Source organism: Lethenteron reissneri, unplaced genomic scaffold, assembly GCF_015708825.2.
Source record: "Lethenteron reissneri isolate LAM-NWPU_2019-01 unplaced genomic scaffold, ASM1570882v1 scaffold_1067, whole genome shotgun sequence".
Classification (NCBI taxonomy): Eukaryota; Metazoa; Chordata; class Hyperoartia; order Petromyzontiformes; family Petromyzontidae; genus Lethenteron; species Lethenteron reissneri.
The window spans coordinates 1-19,684 of record NW_026890747.1 but is presented as its reverse complement, the minus strand read 5'-3'; the positions used below and the strand labels follow the sequence as shown (position 1 = coordinate 19,684).

General features: G+C 46.8%; 1 protein-coding gene across 1 annotated transcript; it reads right to left on the bottom strand.

Annotated features, from left to right (window-relative positions):
* Positions 1–4,384: 4,384 nt before the first annotated feature.
* LOC133361440 (uncharacterized) lies at positions 4,385–13,568 on the bottom strand. Its single transcript, XM_061580357.1, has 6 exons — positions 13,552–13,568; positions 12,521–12,567; positions 11,795–11,921; positions 7,283–7,431; positions 6,046–6,351; positions 4,385–4,880 (listed from the first exon to the last, which is right to left on the bottom strand). The coding sequence occupies exons 1-6, from the start codon at positions 13,566–13,568 to the stop codon at positions 4,813–4,815; spliced, it is 714 nt and encodes a 237-aa protein (XP_061436341.1). The 3' UTR covers positions 4,385–4,812.
* Positions 13,569–19,684: the final 6,116 nt, after the last annotated feature.

Below are 19,684 nucleotides of genomic sequence, written 5' to 3'. Positions count from 1 at the left end.
ATGCAGCGAGAACAGCTCCCTGTATCATCACCACCACCACCAACCACCACCACCACCATCACCACCACCACCACCACCATCACCAACATCACCACCACCACCAACCATCACCATCATCACCACCATCATCACCATCACCACCATCACCAACCATCTCCACCATCACCACCATCACCAACCATCACAACCATCACCACCATCACCACCACCATCACAACCATCACCAACCATCACCACCATCCCCAACCATCACCACCATCACCACCACCACCACCACCACCATCACCACCACCATCACCACCATCACCACCATCACCACCACCACCACCAACCATCACCAACCATCACCACCATCACCACCACCATCACAACCATCACCACCATCACCACCATCACCAACCATCACCACCATCACCACCACCATCACCACTACCACCACCAACCATCACCACCATCACCACCATCACCACCACCAACCATCACCAACCATCACCAACCATCACCACCATCACCACCACCATCACCACTACCATCACAACCATCACCAACCATCACCACCATCACCACCACCATCACCACCACCATCACAACCATCACTACCACCATCACCACCACCAACCATCACCACCATCACCACCACCATCACCACCATCACTACCATCACCAACCATCACCTACACGGGGGACCTTTGTCTGTGTATAGCTACTAACAGCACTTGCCCCTACAGCCTGCTAGAGGCTACACGGGGCACCTTTGTCTGTGTATAGGTGCTACTAACAGCACTTGCCCCTACATCCTGCTAGAGGCTACACGGGGCACCTTTGTCTGTGTATAGGTGCTACTAACAGCACTTGCCCCTACATCCTGCTAGAGGCTACACGGGGCACCTTTGTCTATGTACTTGATTTGACTCACGGGGGGGGGGGGGGTAGCAGCCCAGCCCCAGCCGGCCAAGGTGCGACCTCGGCCGGCTGAGCAATCTAGCCGAGACCGGTGGCACTCCCCGGGACTAGGCCTTACCGCAGGGCTCACCGGCGCAACGCTGCGTCGACGTCTTGGGGAGGGGGTCTTGAGTGATTTTCTCCGTCGTTGTGAGCTCACACACTCAACAATGTCCTCGTGTGGAGTGCAGCAGCAGCAGGAGGAGGAGGTCCGACGTCGCGTGCCGACACCTCGGGCAGGAGGCTGCAGGCAGCTGCGATCTCGTGAGATTGGCAGGGCGCGTTTATAATGCGTAGTGCGGATAGGCGACCACGTGACGCGAGTGCGACTCGGATTCCGTAGAACTGATAAGACTGCGCGCTGCGCCGTAGACTCAACACTGCGGCTCAGCCGACGTTTCAGGTCCCCTGGGGGACGTGCGAGTCACGTGGTGGGGTCTGTGACGTCACGGGGCACACGGCTGACTGGTCCACTCCTGCCAAGCTCGATAATATTTTTTCTATATTTTTGTATTTCTCGTCACATCTCTAACGTCTTAACAGGGGCTTCAAAACAGCAACATCGAGAGCGACAAGAGGTCAGTGTACTTCCAGGCTGGTTCACCAATGTGAAGATGTCACAGACACTAACGCTGGGAAGTAACATTTAAAATTTGATTTAAAAAAATATTGCGCTTGGAGAATGCGGGAATCGATCCCACGTATCTTCTACTTCTTGGTTCTTTCGGTAAAGTCACGTAGAAGGGAAGTAATAAAATAATAAAAATAAAACATAATAAAATAATTCTCACGACGTTTCGGCCACAACGCAAGCAGCCGTCCTCAGGTGAAGACCAGGTCTGTCGGGGAGACAGAGTCTGAATGAAACAGCACACGAGCTTGGAGCATGTATATAAGCTGGGCGTCTTGACAAAGGAATTTGCATATCAAGATGAATTTAGCATATTTATGGAAAATGCAGGAATGTGATTAGTGCTACATATGCCCGTGCATTATGCAGGATTAGCAGCATCAAAGGGAGAGGATATGGGAAATGCAGGAATGTGAATAGTGCTAATTCATCATCAAAGGAAGGGGGTAGGGGTAGCATTAATCAAGGGAAGGAGTGTTAATAGTATGTAGCTGCAGTAACTAAAACCACCACGTAAACAACTAAAGTATAAACTACATAGCATCATCAGTATACTTACTATACTCTACAATAAGCTGAGTTACTAACTGTAAGTTATACATTACAATTCTACGTCGTAAAAATTATATAATATGCTTCCATCTAAACTTTCTCTTACATCACACGAGTCTACACCGTACTATATACTGCCATAGACAAACCCAACATTAAATTATATACTGTATTACTATAAACCACTGTGTATTATTCTACTCACCCTGTGTATCACACTGCTATTTATTTACTATACAATTACGATACTATATATTACTTTGTTCATTGTATTAAGCATAGAGGATATGGGAAATGCAGGTATGTGAATAGTACTAATTCAGCATCAGCAGCTACATACTATTAACACTCCTTCCCTTTATTAATGCTACCCCTATCCCCTCCATTTGATGCTGAATTAGTTTAGAGAGACAAGAAACTTTAGAGAGACACGAGTCGTATTGAGGAGGCACTCTGTTTTATTGTCGCCGTCACAGGCAACGATGCCAGGGTCAGGACAGCAACAGGCTGCTGGCCAACAACGATGCAGACGATGCCGAAGGTGATGACGTAGACTTGTGCAGCTCCATGGATTCCACTCCAAACAACAACAATGACAAATTTCGATTTAAAGCTTTCGTGACTGCAGGGATTCATCTTCTTGGTTCTTTCGGTAAAGTCACGTAGAAAGAAATAATACAAATAAAACATAAAATAATTCTCCACCTGAAGATGGCTGCTTGCGTTGTGGCCGAAACGTCGTGAGAATAATTTTGTTTTATTTTTATTATTTTATTATTTTCCTTCTACGTGACTTTACCGAAAGAACCAAGAAGATGAATCCCTGCAGTCACGAAAGCTTTAAATCGAAATAAAATTATACAATTTTTTTAAAATTTACTTGCTGTGGTTTTCACACCTGACGATGATTGCTTGTGTTGCAGTCGAAAGGTCGTGAGAATTTAATTGGTTTATATTTTTATTACTTTATTATTTCCCTTCTACGTGACTTTACCCGAAAGAACCAAAAATATGAATCCTTGCAGTCACGAAAGCTTTAAAAACAAACACTGCCGTTACCTGTGACTGCACTAATCTTACTTGTGTGTGTGTGTGCATTAAAACCTGGATTGTATTTCTGAGGGCAAGAGTTTGGAATGTCTTTTGGTAAAGGAGCACGAAGTCACATTGCATCCAGACCCCCCTAAACCCTTCTAGATGCAAGTCAAAATTAACAAGTGCAATGTACAGGTTTCCCTCGCTGTCTGCGCTAGTAGAAGATGCGTTTCAAAAAGGGCACACAAAGCGACACCGCACAAGGATACAGCTGCCTGCCGAGTAGCGTGGACAGTACACACACACAATCTTGTCCTACATCCGAGCGCGTAGCCGCACGTGACTTAAGTGAAACCGCATCTCGCGAATTTTGGGTATGAACCGGCTTGCCCCATAAACAGCGCAAAATCGCACAAACAGGAAGCCGTATAATGCGAGGAGAATCTGTAGCTCTTCTCTCGCAGACGCAAACTTGGGCTGCGCGTCCTGGGAACACAATATCGGTGTGTAGCCGCAAGTTAATAGCTTCTTGGTTCTTTCGGTAAAGTCACGTAGAAGGGAAATCATAAAATAATAAAAATAAAACATAATAAAATACAATTCTCACGACGTTTCGGCCACAACGCAAGCAGAAGAACAGGTCTGTCGGAAAGACAGCGTCTGTCTTTCCGACAGACCTGTTCTTCACCTGTTCTTCTGCTTGCGTTGTGGCCAAAAGCGTCGTGAGAATTGTATTGTTTAATTTTATTATTTTATTATTTCCATTCTACGTGACTTTACCGAAAGAACCAAGAAGATGAATCCCTGCAGTCACGAAAGCTTTTAATCGAAAGATAACAGCCGTTTGAATTTTGGGCCACGTCTTTAAATTTCAGGACAATGGGTTGAGAGTTGTGCAGTGAGGCCAGGATGAAAACATTTCTAGTCCGGCCAATATCTCGTGAAGTCATACAGAATTATAACCAGTCTTGCGTTAAAGTTTACACCAAACACTCGTGCTATATAACAATAAACTAAATGCAGAACGAAACTGCTCTACAGACTCTAACGAAAAGCATTAAAACTAAGTTATTCAGATGATTTTCATCCATGTGCTAACAAAAAACGTGCTATTGAATTGGAATAAAGGGCTTTCACTGTTAAACTGTGCCTCAGATTTCAGCCACGGCAGCTGAGGTTGTCTTCGGCGGTGGTTCAAGTCAGTCTAGCAGCCAGTGCTTTAGGCCGTGGCTGCAGGCAGCGAGCAGTCACCTCACAGCGGGCTGCGGCAATCTCTACGGTGGCAAGTCAGGTCGGCTTACAGCAGACCGCACCTATTGAGGCATGGCGGGTCTTGTATACGTTGAGTAATGGCAAGTTGAGTTGCACTTGGGCTGTCAGTGGTAGTAGCCCTTGGCGGTTGAATGGGTAAGTGCTTGTCCCAGACAAGGCCATGGTTCAGTGGCAAACCGTGGTAGTGCTCAGAGTTTGGAATGTATCACTCGCAGACCGTGGCAAGTGGAATGGCTTAGTGGCTGACTGGGACATGTCATGGCATGTTGAAAGAGTCAGTGGCTGGTGGCTGTGGCGGGCTGTGGTGGTCCATGGTGATCTGTGGTGATCTGTGGCGGGCTGTGGTGGTCCGTGGTGATCTGTGGTGATCCGTGGTGATTTCATGTTGAGTCAGGGTGGAGAGGCGTCAGCTTGGCTCGTTTCGAGAGGCCAAGATGCAAGGCCGGACCTGATGTGGTTAAAGGGGGGGGGGGGTTAGGCTACGACAGTAACACACGTTAACTCACATTCTCAACGATTTTCTAAGTCGTCATTATTTCTGGTGACATGGAGGGGCCTTCGTTCATAGGTGGATAAACAAAGGACTGCAAACCATCGTGGGATTTTTCATCATTATTGTAAAGTTACTCTGAGGATTACACACACTTAGTTGCCACGTGACCATTGACTCCTCCAAAGTAAGTAGAAGAACGTCGTCATTTGGAGTCACAATTCGATGAAAAAAACATTCTCTTTTTGAAACTTTTTTAGTTTTTTCTGCTTCCTTTGAAGAGTTTTGTCTGCTCCATTAGCATTCCGCATACACACACTCAGACATGCTCTATCCACTGCGAGATGAAGGCCTCTCCGAAGCTGCCGCCATCCCTCACGCTCGCACAACAATGAATCTAGCACACACACTCGGATATCCTCGCTCCGTCGACCCCGCAAGTGGACGTGTTCCCACTCCGCCGTGAGTGTCGCTCACGGCGAGGGTAGCAACACTCGGCACTGCCAGGTGCAGACCATCTCGCGCTCTCACACCTACATCACCCGGAGAGCTACGGTGGTCATCACTCATCAAGGCCTCGATACAGAGACGTTGCTTTCTCTGTGTGCCTATGTTTGTTCCCTCTCTCTATGTATCTCTGTGATATCTGTCTGCTTATATGTCTGTCTATATGTTTCTGGTTCTGTGTTTTTATCTCTCTCTCTCAAATGTAGTATTCTCAGGAAGAACATAATCAACCAGGTAGGGTGTAGACTGTTATGTTATCCGACTCTCTGTTGTATTACATTCCATTTCTAAGTATACTAGATTTGTGTTTCTATTTCATTTATTCCTGATGATGATTGCTTGTGTTGCAATCGAAACGTCGTATGCTAGTATTTAATTTATTACTTTCTCTTTATACGTGACTTTACCGAAAGAACCAAAGAGTCATTCCTGCAGTCACGAAAGCTCCAAATTAAGATTGTACTTAGCAGGCTCAAATCCCTGCTTAGCTTCCTAGACAGACCCAGTGGAGGTGAGGCACATCCATGGATGGTTTCATCGTGGGAAAACGTGAAAGGCGTGCGAGTTAGAAACACGTGCGCTTGTGCCGGCCGTGGTTTCGATGCTTTGTCCTTACCTGGAGGAACCCACTTGGGTAGAGGCGATGCGGTGGCACGATCCGCGACGCCGGCTTCGTTGAACGCGGGCGGGGGGAGGCGCTTCGCTGATTGCCGAGGGGCAGGATCTGGCCCGACATCCGCCCCGGCTCCACGCGCCGCGCCCGTTGTTCTGCTGCCCCTGGCCACGGCGGCTTTGCTCCCTCTCCTGTTGGCGGTGGCGGCGGTGACCCTAGGCACCTTGAACTTCCAGAAGGGCTTCTTGTGGTCGCTGTCATCGCTGTCGGACTTCCCAGCGGACTCCGAGGACTCGCCCGTCTCGTTGTCTGTCGTGTTTTAGACAACATGTGATTACCCGTCGTCGTCGTGGTCGCTGCATTGTGGACACTGTTGTTTCATATTTCTGATCGGTCAGAATTACTTTACCAATAAAAGCAAGTATTCCAATGTGGTCATGGCACGTATTGAATGTTTGCCAAATATTACTATTGAAAATTTTTTTTTTGGGAACAATACAGTCGTAGTGATAGTGCTACAGAGTCAACTGAAGCTTCAAATCAAGATTTTATCTCGACTTTGAAAAATCAATAAAGAATACGATACGATTTAGGAAAAAGCCAGCAGGAGACTGCTGTGTGGTTTGAACAGAGGGCAACACATGAGCATCCTCAGTGGCCTGGCACTGCCATGCAAAACTAAACAACTTTGTGTCATCAGGTAAGGCCCACTGAGCCAAATGTCTCTTCTTCAGAAGCGACTTGGCTATCACAAATGGTAGCTCAAGAAAGTGAGCAATTATCACGTGGAGATGTATCGCGGCGAAATATTCTAAATGTAGAGGGAAAACTGGAGGACCCGAAGAAAAATCCACGTGACCACGGGGAGAGACACGCAAACTCCAAATATACAGCAGCAGGCGTCAGGGTCGGGATCGAACGCACGACCTTCTGTACACCAGACGAGGAAGTGAAACATCTCCTAGCCACCGTACAAACACATAGATTCCCCGTACAGCCATTCAGAGGCTGTTGTGGCAGCTGCCGTGAGCGAGCACGTATGAAGGTCGGCACGGCATACATGGGGGTGGATGGCCAGCACCACGCCTGGAATTGCACCAAGTACTCATTTGAGGCTGAGTCGACCTCGGAGAGGCCCAGGACTGGTTCATATAATCGTTACTGGTGTTGGCAGTGAGCATCATACATGTCCACACACGTGCAAACATACAGAAAGCCACAAATCTGTAGAGTCTCATACCGGGTGGGTCGTCCGTGTTGACGGTGGCACTGCCCACGGCTTCCTGTGAACTCTCCCGCGAAGACGCCGCCACTTCCGTCTGATCACCAGCGAGGGCAAGGACCTCCTTGAGCTCCCTCTCAAAGAGACGCTCGTCGTCCAGGGACGGTCTGCGCAGAGTGGCGCAAAGTGCGATTGCAAACGACGACAATGCACAGAGGTTGGTGTGGGCAGTGCAATCTTCTTTCTTCTTATATATAAGAGTCTCCGCGCGCTTGCGGGGGATTTGGCTCTTGGACGGTGGGCTTCACATAGAAATAACATTGCAGGCGGCACGCCCTAAGCCCCGCGGTGGGAATAGGCTATTCCGTTTCCCCATCCGTAAAGTTTAAAGTTGTTTAATTAACACATTTGTGCGGTTTCTATTATTAATTACTTACTTATTGCTCGACATCGACCGTACCAACTGACGCCAATTGCGTGGGGGGGGGGGGTAGACACTGCCAAGTGATGCGCGTTCGCACGAGCTCATTTCCTTTTACGCGTTTTACAGCAGGCAAGACGTACATACGTAACTCTGCGGACATTTCTTCACAGTGTCATGTCCTCTTCGCCCCCCCCCCCCAACACGATGCGTCCACTTTATACTACAGACTCCGTAGATAATAATGTTTTACTGCTTACATACCATTATTCTTGCACGGGCGGGGGATGCTGGGGGGGGGGGGGTAGCGGCCCAGCCCCTAGCCTGGCAACGTGCCAACTCCGCCGCCTCGCCAATGTAGGCCAGGACGGGGGCTAAGCATGGCACAAGGCCTCAACACGCCTATGCTAAGTACAGAGTTCCTTGCTTCTTACGCTAACAACTCAAGTCCATTGTTTACTATTGTTAAACACATTAGTTTACAAACATTACAATAATAATGTTTGTGTGCTGATAAAAATATGCTTCATTGCTTAATATTATGAAACAAATACGTTGCCAGATATTACTATATATATATCTTTGTGTGCACATACCAACTCTGGTTCATTGTTTATCTTTCATTTACACTTATCTCTGCTTATTTCTTAAATGCATCTCTATTGTTTCCATCGCTCACGTCACGCTATTTACTCATACGTAGTACTGCGATACTGATAGCTGTGCCATCATCGGGATTGTTGTGCCCATCGATGTGTGTGTATGAGTCCACGTGTGTGTCTTTGAGTCCATATGTTTGTGCGTGTAGAGCCATGCGTGTCTTTAACTCCATGTCTGTCTTTTTCGAACGGACAACGCCCGATGTGTGTGTGTACGTCAAAGTGTTTGTGTGTGTGTGTCAGTCCAAGTGTGCGTGTAAGTCCATTTGTGTGCGTATCAGTAGCTGTGTGTGTGTTAGTCCATGTGGTGTGTGTTAGTCCATGTGTGGTGTGTGTTAGTCAATGTGTGTGCATGGCTCCATCTGAGTGTGTATGTGTATTCGTGTGTCTATGTGTGTCAGTCGATGTGTATGTGTGTGTTAGTCCATATGTGTGTGTGTGTAAGTCCACATGTGTGTGTAAGTCCATACATGTGTGTGTGTCTCACTCGATGTGTGTGTGTAAGTCAGTGCGCGTGTGTGAGTCGACATGTGTGTGTTAATCCATGTGTGTGTCAGTCTATGTATGTGTGTAAGTACATGTGTGTGTAAGTACATGTGTGTGTAAGTAATGTGTGTGTAAGTACATGTGTGTGTAAGTACATGTGTGTGGGGAGCGGTAGTGTAGCGGTTAGCGCGCTGCGCTATGAACCTGGCGACCCGGGTTCGATTCCCGCTCACGGCTAACACCAGTGACGATTATCTGAACCGGTCCTGGGCCTCCCCTAGGTCGACTCAGCCTTAAATGAGTACCTGGTGCGGTGTGTAAACATCGCCACTGGGGAGACAAAGGCGGTCGGGCGTGGTGCTGGCCACCTACCCCCTCATGTACCGTTCCGGCCTTCATAGGTGCTCGTTAACAGCACTTGCCCCTACAGTCTGTTAAGGCTATACGGGGGATCTTTGTTTATGTCAATGTGTGTGTTAGTGCACGTATGTCTGTGTGTGATTCCATGTGTGTGTGTCTGAGTCGCTGTATGTGTGTACGTCCATATATGTGTGTGTAACTCCATGTGGGTGTATCTAAAGTGGATGTCTATGCGTGTGTGAGTCCATATGTATGTGTGCGTCAGTCCATGTGTGTGTGTCTTAGTCCATATGTGTGTGTGTGTGTAAGTACACCCAATTCAAGAGCCGAATGGCTCACAGGGCTATACCTAATAAATGAACTTGAACTTTAAATGTGTGTTTACGTCAATGTGTGTGTGTCAGTCCACGTATGTCTGTGTGTGAGTCGGTGTGTATGTGTGTGTGTGAGTCCCTGTATGTGTGTACGTCGATATGTCTGTGTAACTCCACGTGTGTATGTCAAGTGTGTGTGAGTCCATATATGTGTGTGTAAGTCGATGTGTTTGTGTGAGTCGATATATGTGTGCGTCTCAGCCCATGTGCGTGTGTGTTAGTCGCTTTGTGTGCGTTGCTCCTTGTGAGTAAGTGTAAGTCCATTTCTTTGCGTGTCTGTAGGTCCATGTGTGCGTGCGAGTGAATGTATGTGGTTTATTGACCTGCTCAAGGCCTATGATACCATCAGTAGGCCTGGCCTCTGGGTTGTTCTTCGTGCTTTCGGAGTCCCTCACCCTTTGCTCACGATCCTTAGGACCTTCATGATGGTGAGCGGCCCCACGTCAAACTACGTGGCCGTCAGTCAGAGCCATTCCCTCTACACCTTGGGGTGTGACAGGGATGTCCTCTGGCTCCCACATTATTTACATATCTTTTGACCACGTAGTTCGTGAAGCCTTCAGTGACCTATACCGGTGGAATTACCATATGGTACAGATACAATAAGAGGCTGATCGACGCCCGGGTGCGGTTCAAGGGATGCCTCCCTATTGCTCAACCATGTTATGTATGCCGATGCTCTGGTGATTGCTGCTCACTGCTGCTGAACCTGGAGCTTGTCACTAAGAGGTGGGGCCTCACCATCAGCCCCACCAAAACTAACCATCTGCCTGGGTATTTTATACCATCGAACAATCCAGCCCCACAACTACAATTGGTGATGCGGCAGTTGTGGAGAGTTGGAGAGATTCCCATACCTGGCCAGTGTGCTCATGACCGGCTCCAGTTTGACAGCAGAGGTCTCACTCCAAATTAGTCGGGCGCCATTATCTTTTCATCGGCTGCGTTTACGCTGTGTGGAAGCTACCTGGTCTCTCGCTCCGCATGAAGCACCAGGTCTTCTCAGCCACGGTAATTCCCTCCCTTCTCTACGCTTGCAAAACATGCACCCCCCTAATGGAACATCTTCGCTGGTTACAAACATTTAGGCTGGCCTGCTAACGATACATCCTGCACTTAACCATATGTGTGTGTGCATCTAAGTCGATGTGTTTCTATGTGTGTAGGTCGATGTCTGTGTGTAAGTCTCACATGTGTGTCTGCCTTTTCGCCCGGGCAACGCCGGGTACTTACCGTAGTAATGTTATAAATAAGAGGTTGCTACATAACATGATGGAGCAGCTGGAAGGAGTGAATCCAAACTAGGCATGGAAGGAATTTCCCTCCTGATGGTTTCATGAATTGCCATGATTGGATTGCAAATTCGGCTCAAGAATCTGTTCTTTCGTTACCATTGCAGTGGCTGTCGGAAGCAACTGCGAATCCATGAGATGCAACAGAAACATACAAACAACGCTGACTTGTAAAACAATGACGAGGTGATGCACTCCATCTGGTGAGCGTCTCTAGGGACACGCATTTACATCTTGTCATGAGTAACGGCACAATAATATGTAGTAGTAGTAGTGTTAGTGTATAGCAGTATAGTGTAGTGTACAGTAGTGTAGTGTACAGCAGTATAGTGTAGTGTACAGTAGTGTAGTGTATAGTAGTTAGTGTACAGTAGTGTATAGTGTAGTGTATAGTAGTGTACAGTGGAGTGTATAGTGTAGTGTATAGTAGTGTAGTGTATAGTAGTGTAGTGTCTAGTAGTGTATAGTGTAGTGTATAGTAGAGTAGTGTATAGTGTAGTGTATAGTAGTGTAGTGATAGTAGTGTACAGTGTTGATAGTAGTGTAGTGTATAGTAGAGTAGTGTATAGTGTAGTGTATAGTAGTGTAGTGTATAGTGTAGTGTATAGTAGTGTACAGTGTAGTGTATAGTGTAGTGTATAGTAGTGTAGTGTATAGTAGTGTAGTGTATAGTAGTGTAGTGTATAGTAGTGTAGTGTATAGTAGAGTAGTGTATAGTGTAGTGTATAGTAGTGTAGTGTATAGTAGTGTACAGTGTAGTGTATAGTAGTGTAGTGTATAGTAGAGTAGTGTATAGTGTAGTGTATAGTAGAGTAGTGTATAGTGTAGTGTATAGTAGAGTAGTGTATAGTGTAGTGTATAGTAGAGTAGTGTACAGTAGTGTCTAGTAGTGTATTAGTGTAGTGTATAGTAGTGTACAGTGTAGTGTATAGTATTACCTTCCGTCTCTTGCTGTTCCTGCTGCTGTGTTCAAGGCCGTGACTTGACGGGACTTCTTGGTTCCGCTCAAGGCCTTCTTTGCAGGCTTTGCCTTGTCGCCATTTTCATCGTCAGAATTGGTCACCGCTTGAGACATTTTGCTGGCGGAAGAGAGGCCGATGAGAAGTCACCGTCTGTGGCGATGCAACACGCACACACATTGACGCGCGTACATCGCTGGGTTTGTTAAACCGATAACCATTTTCGGAATCAAATGGCGGTTATGAAAGTCGGGAATTGGCAATTGTTTACGGTGAGATTTTACTACCGGTGCAGAGGGCCTCCACAAGAGGGAGCTGAAAAGAGGAAATTGCCTACTCTCCCACGCTGCGCAGACACATTGGTAGAGGCGGCAAAGCGCCTCCTCGACCACACACGACCAAGCGCGGTGAACTCATTGACACCGCTGGGTGGAAGAGAGGTGGGGAGGGGATTTAAGAGACTTTCCACGTCGGGATATGGAGTTGAACCAGCGGCTTCTGGATTGCAAGCCCACCGCGCTAACCACGGCAGCTCCATTGCGGATGGATCTAATGCGATTTTACTTTGGTAATGAAATATGACTTGTAATCATTTAAATAAGCCAACGAGTCAATGACCATAATTACAATCGTAACCATCACTACTGTCCACCACGTCGTCTGCCCATAACCATCATATGTATAGATACCTCACATTCTACTCACCGTCGTCTTCAAAGTCCTCAGGCTGAGTATAATCAAATTTCTTGAATCTGCAACACCAATCATTTGGATAAAAGAAAAACAACGAAAGATCAATTCAGGAATAAATCACATTACGTACATGGATTCACGGGCCCACTTGCTGTACTGCCAGGACACCAGTGCACTGAATTACAATGACACAATGCAAAGCAAGTGCCATGGCAGTGCCTATCGATCTGCAAAGGCGGTTGTCAATCAATGACATTGACGCTGCATTGAAACTCGTCGTCATCGATGAACATGACTCCGGGCCAATCAACGAACATAAAGTGACACCAACTAACGGCCATGACATGTAGCCCGCCAACACTGTCCCAACTGATCCGATGTACCAATGTCATCAATTACACTATACACTACACTGTACACTACACTGTATACTACACTACTATACACTACACTATATACTACTAGACACTACACTACTATACACTACACTATACACTACACTACTATACACTACACTATACACTACTAGACACACACTACTATACACTATAAACTACTCTACACTACACTAATCAACACTAATATACACTACACTAATATGCACTACACTACTAAACACTATACTACTATACACTACACTATATACTACTAGACACTACACTACTATACACTACACTATACACTACTATAAACTACTCTACACTACACACTACACTAATCTACACTATAAACTACTCTACACTACTATACTATGAACTACACTACTCTACACTACACTGTACACTGCTATACACTACTCTACACTATACACTGTACACGACTATACACAATTGGTTGTTTACCCTTCTATCTGGCAACAAAACTGACACCTTTTGTTGCCAGATAGAAGGGGTAAACAACCAATTATCAACCCCCTCACCAGTTGCTGTGCCGGGTGGTGGCGAGTTTAACGACACAACATTTACACATTGACGCGATCTGCCCCAACCAACAACAACAAACTCCCTCTCTGTTATGAATCAGCCACAGAGCCACTCACGCACCTGAGTAGCCTCGGCATGTCAACTGAAGTCTCTCACCCCCCACCCCAATACAACAACCACAAGCCACCAACGAGCAATAAAACTAAAAAAAACACGCGGATAAGAGCCGCGATGACGTCGATAAACAACAACGATGAGGGATTTCCCTCAACGTGAGGGAAGTGAACGCCAACTTTGTATAACTGTGAAGTTGTATCAAGTTAAACTTTTGTCGATTAACGCGAATTAGCGAGTTTGGCGCGAAGCCAGATTTGCAAAGCGCACGAGGGGGACAAAGCCGCTGATTCCTCGCAGCCAGTTTCGTCACGACGCCGATTGTGGTGGTCACGATACAATAATAAAAACAACTTACGTTTACAATATTGTGAGTATGGGTTTAATCTCGTTTAAAATGCGTACAATTAAATAATGTATTTATTACGGGAGGGAGGGGTGTTTTATTTATATAAATGTTGTGGATTGCGTCAAGGCAGAAGAAGATGGGTGAATGTGTTAACGAATGCGGTAAGCGAATGATCGGTTGGCAGCGTCTTTTCCACGGGGGGTTGTGGGTCACGTGGTGTCACCCCCCCCCCCCCCCCCCGGCTTTCGTGATTGGGTGGGTGGGTGGAGGGTGAATTTTGACTTTAAACTTTAATATTCTTGGTTCTTACAGGTAAAGTCACGGAGATGTAAAATAAATAAAAAAAATAATAAAATTACATTTTAATTAAAAATAATAAGTTTGAAGTCTAAATAATAAATTGGGTGTTTTGCTTTTATTATTTTTAATTAATTATACTTTTTTATTTTTTTACTTTATATATTCGTGACTTTACAAAAAGAACCAAAAACTTGAATTCCTGCAGTCACGAAAGTTTTAAGTCAAAATTTAATACGACTTTGCATTTACCATTCTATTAATTGAACGTTGCCTTGCAGTGAAACTCGGTTCATAACTCACAAAGGCAGAATCATATGTGTCAGTGTTCACAAGAGCCCATGAACTCAGTAGAGAGCCACAGGTGACAGCGCGTGGCGACACCGACACACACAAAGCGCGCGTCTGGGGGGACATCTCCCACTGCCGCTGCAGTGACCACCTCCATCAGCCGCACTGCTCTCGGTGCCTGAGCTGGACTCACTTTACACCGCTGGGAACCTCCTGGTTACACCAGCCCACAGGGGATTGTTGTGTCCGTCCGTCCGTCGTGCATAAAAAAATGGGAGGCGTGGGGCTGGGTGGAGAGGGGAGGGCTGGGTGGGGAGGAGCTGGGTGGGAGGGTGGGGGTGGGGAGTGGGGAGGGGTGGGGAGGGTGGGGCTGGGGTGGGGAGGGTGAGGAGGGTGAGGAGGGGCTGGGTGGGGAGGAGCTGGGTGGGGAGGGGCTGGGTGGGGAGGGTGAGGAGGGGCTGGGTGGGGAGGGTGGGGCTGGGGTGGGGAAGGTGGGGCTGGGTGGGGAGGGTGGGGCTGGGTGGGGAGGGTGAGGAGGGGCTGGGTGGGGAGTGGCTGGGTGGGGAGGGTGAGGAGGGGCTGGGTGGGGAGGGTGAGGAGGGGCTGGGTGGGGAGGGGCTGGGTGGGGAGGGTGAGGAGGGGCTGGGTGGGGCTGGGTGGGGAGGGTGAGGAGGGGCTGGGTGGGGAGGGGCTGGGTGGGGAGGGGCTGGGTGGGGAGGGGCTGGTCACCCCGTGGTGCCCTCTGCACGCGAGTGAGGAGCACCGCCCTGAGCGCGCCGTGTCAGTGCAACATCCACGTGGGCGCTGCGGGGAGGGAGTCAGCGCACGTGGTGGGGTGTGAGCGCGGTGAGGGAGGGAGAACGGGGAGAGAGACAGGGAGAGGGTGGAGGAGAGAGATGGGGGGGGGGAGATGTGGTGGGAAATGACTTTGACACAGTCCACTGGGCATCTGTAATTGGGTGCTCATCATCAAGTTCTCATTCAGTGGTGGAAAGTCCACGTTCATATGGTCGATCCAGATTTCGGAGATTTTTAACATCGTGGCTCACAGCGCCGCCTGGTGGAACGAAAGGGCATCGCAAACATCCTCCAGCGAATATCTTTATTTGGAGCTTTCGTGACTGCAGGAATGACTCTTTGGTTCTTTCGGTAAAGTGACGTAAAAAGATAAAATAATAAATTTAAAAATAGCATACGACGTTTCGATTGCAACACAAGCAATCGTCATCAGGTATAAAAGAAATAAAAAATCTAACCATAAAACTATAGACAGACACACAATCAGACAGATCTATATTTAAGGCCCCGTCACAGAAACGACCTATCTCTTTGTGCCGATGTATTCTCTCTGTGTGTCCTTGTGATGTCTGTCTGCTTGTGTGTCTGTCTATAGTTTTCTAGTTAGATTTTTGTTGCTATTTCTTTTATGCCTGATGATGATTGCTTGTGTTGCAATCGAAACGTCGTAATATGCTATTATTCAATTTATTATTTTATCTTTAGACGTGACTTTACCGAAAGAACCAAAGAATAATTCCTGCAGTCACGAAAGCTCCAAAACTAACATTTAAATGTGGTAAGCAATGTGGGACATCGATGTACACAGATATGAACAAGATCAGCAGACGAGACGTCTTTCATTTAATCGGTCTCTCCACGAAACAAAGGAACGTTTTACACAAAATATAAATCCCACGGCCTTGTGCGAGTCCATGACTAGTGCAGCAGTGACTCAGTGCGAGGCAGCTGTGGACCGGTTCTTGTGCACGATGTCTCAACAGCAGTCAGGGCTCGCTTCTACCCACGGTTGTCAACATCCAGACGTTCATCAGCAAGGAACATTTCTTGTCCTAGTTCACCAACATAAGACGTCATACAAAATCCTAATTAGCGTTGGGTAGAATGTATCTACTCGATGTGCTCTGCCTTGTAACTGAACACAAAATTGTAAAAAAAAATGCATTTTAAATGTGCTCTTAAAATTACCTCCTTGCTATGAAAGAATTCAGACTTTACATATTTCATTTATCGATCTCTCCACGAAAGGAATGTTTTAAACTATAACCATCACGGCCTTCTGGGAGTGCATCATTGATTCAGTGCAAGCCACCTATGGACCCTTATTGGTGCACAGCGTCTCAACAGCAGCCGGGCTTGCTTCAACCCACGGTTATGAACCTCCAGACGTGAATCAACAAGGAGCATTTATCGTCCTAGTTTGACAAAGTCTCTGTCAACACGTAATACAAAATTATAATTCGTGTTGTAGAGAATGTATCTCCTCTACGTGTAGCGTTTAAGCGGTACGCCTTGTAACTGTTGGATGATCCGAGCGTGCTCCCTATTGCATGCTGCCTACTCCAGAGGCAGATACTTCCTTGAAACACAAAAGTACCCTTTGAGCTGTATCACAAGAATAACGGGTCTAACCTGAGTAATCTCTACAGGCTACTTACAAACACACAACACACACTTTGCCCCAACATCACTTATTCGATGTTTGACCCTCAGACAAAATGTTCAATGTACGCGCACAATCAGACAAGTATTCATTCTAAACTACTGACAGGCATATTGACAAATTGAATAACTGCAGTGAAACTTACTGCATCGGTAAAGTCACGGAGAAATAAATTAAATAACAGAATACGACGTTCGATTGGAATACAAGCAACCATCATCAGGTGCACAATGTGAATGAGAAAACATAGTGAACTTAGAAATATAATGCAACACAACACAGAGTCGGCCAACACAACAGTCAACACCCTACCTGGTTGATTACGTTCTTCCAAAATTGAACCAATTTAGTTTAGATAACATCTTATTAACAAGGAGCTATTTAAAGAATGCACCCTCTACTGAACAGTGGATGTGAAAACACACAATTAGCAATTCAAACGAGTAGGCCTTTGCATGCTGGCGTCTGGGTCAAAAATGTAGCAAATTCTAAACATTACCTACAAACGACACAGCTGAGATGACACATCAATCATCGCTCCCCACTGACAGGCTCTTGTCCACACGCAGGCACGGTGCAGGGCACACCATCTTGTGCCACACAGGGGCAGCTGCCAATTGGGGATGTTTCGAGTGTTTGAGACGAGGTACGATACAAAACTCCGAGTTGCTGAGCGGATTAAGTCAGCACCATGTAAAATCAATTATTATGAGAACATCGTGAATGCTTGAGAGCTTATTGGCTCTCGCTCCTGGTTAGAGATCTACCCAACACACAGGTCCACAAAGACTGGCCGCTCCTACCCTGCAGGTTGAACCTAGGAACTGAGTGTTCAACTTCACATTCTTGTCATTAAAGGCCTGTGGACAACGGTGCATCTATTGGAGCGACATTGTCTCTGGCTTAAACATCTAACCGTGTCTCCATTTGACTTCGTGTTGTCTCGGAGGAAGTCCACCCACACCTCCACTTCCACAAAACTGCTGGGAGTTGCTTCGCTCTGCCTCACAGTCAGAATTCTCCTCCTGCTTCACGTTGCCTCCATCGATGTGAAGGTCCCATTTTGGAATTTAATCTTCATCTCACTCTTCACCATCACTTCTTCACATTCCAACTTCACCTCTTCATATTTCACCTTGATACCTTTAAAAGTGTCCAAGCTGGGATTTTCTTCCGGTTCTTGTTTCACAAGGGATGGGCTCATTGCAGCACTTTGACTTTCACAAGCTGATTTCAGACTCCGCTCCTTGTTGGATCTTCTGATGCTTGTGTGTTCTCTGGTGTCTTTGAAGATGTGTCTGACTGTGCAAATGCCTTCCCGCACGGAGTGCACTTGAGGATTTCCTCTCCCTGTGTGAGTTCTCTGGTGTACTTGAAGATTGGAAGAATCTGAAAACGCCTTCCCGCCACGTGATGCACTTGAAGAGGTTTCTCTCCTGTGTGTGTTTCTCTGGTGTCTTTTAAGATCTGATGACTGTGCAAATGCCTTTCCACACACACTGCACTTGAAGAGTGTATCTCCCGTGTGTGTTTCCTGTGTTTTTTAAGATCTGATGAACGTGCAAATGCCTTCTCCACACACACTGCACTTGAAGGGTTTCTCTCCTGTGTGTGTTCTCTGGTGTTTATAAGAGATGACTGTGAAAAATGCCTTCCCACACCACTGCACTTGAAGGGTTTCTCTCCTGTGTGTGTTCTCTGGTGTCTTTTAGAATTATATGACTGAGAAAATCCGCTCCCCACACACATTGCACTTGAAGGGTTTCTCTCCTGTGTGTGTTCTCTTGTGTTTTTTAAGATCTGATGACTGTGGAAATGCCTTCCCACACACAGAGCACTTAAAGGGTTTCTCTCCTGTGTGTGTTCTCTGGTGGATCTGAAGAGCAGATGGCCATGCAAATGCCTTCCCACACACACTGCACTTGAAGGGTTTCTTTCCTGTGTGTTCTCTGGTGTTTTATAAGATCTGATGACTGTGCAAATGCCTCGTCACACACAGTGCACTGTAAGGGTTTCTCTCCTGTGTGTGTTCTCTGGTGTGCTTGAAGATTTGGTGACTGTGCAAATGCCTTCCCACACACTGCACTTGAAGGGTTTCTCTCCCTGTGTGTTCTCTGGTGTATTACGAGATGATGTAAAAGAGAAAACGCCTTCCCGCACACAGTGCACTTGAAAGGTTTCTCTCCTGTGTGTTCTCTGGTGCTGTGTCAAATTTCCAGTCCGCTCCGTGCTGTATCCACACTGGTCGCATTGTTGCCTTGCCGTACCGAGCTGTGCTGACTGCCTTTGCTCCATCAGACCCAAACGTAAGCTGTAGACAGAAAAAAATAATATGCACACCACCTACACGACAGTATCGAGGCACAGATGAATGCAAAAACAAAGTCACACGTGACTTACACGTCTATACTTATTCATATATTCATGATGTGAAAAAGTTTCCCAAATTCATCACACGGGCTGTTATTGCACACAATGAGAGGGCAAATGGTCATAAATATGCCTGGAAGCCCTCGTATCTCCGTGGTGAGACGTTAACTACCTCACCTGGTATACAGGAAGTCGTGGGTTCGATCCCGACCCTGACGCCTGCTGCTGTATATTTGGAGTTTGCGTGTCTCACTCTCCGTGGTAAGATGTTAACTACCTCACCTGGTTTACAGGAAGTCGTGGGTTCGATCCCGACCCTGACGCCTGCTGCTGTATATTTGGGGTTTGCCTGTCTCTTCTCTCTCCGTGGT

Excerpts from the sequence above, each read along its gene's own strand:
- LOC133361440 (XM_061580357.1), bottom strand. Across the intron at positions 7,432-11,794 it reads GGAACAGCAAGAGACGGAAG|ACCGTCCCTGGACGACGAGC; the intron begins GTAATACTATAC and ends CACTCTGCGCAG. Across the intron at positions 4,881-6,045 it reads ACCCAAGTGGGTTCCTCCAG|GTCCGGCCTTGCATCTTGGC; the intron begins GTAAGGACAAAG and ends TAACCACATCAG.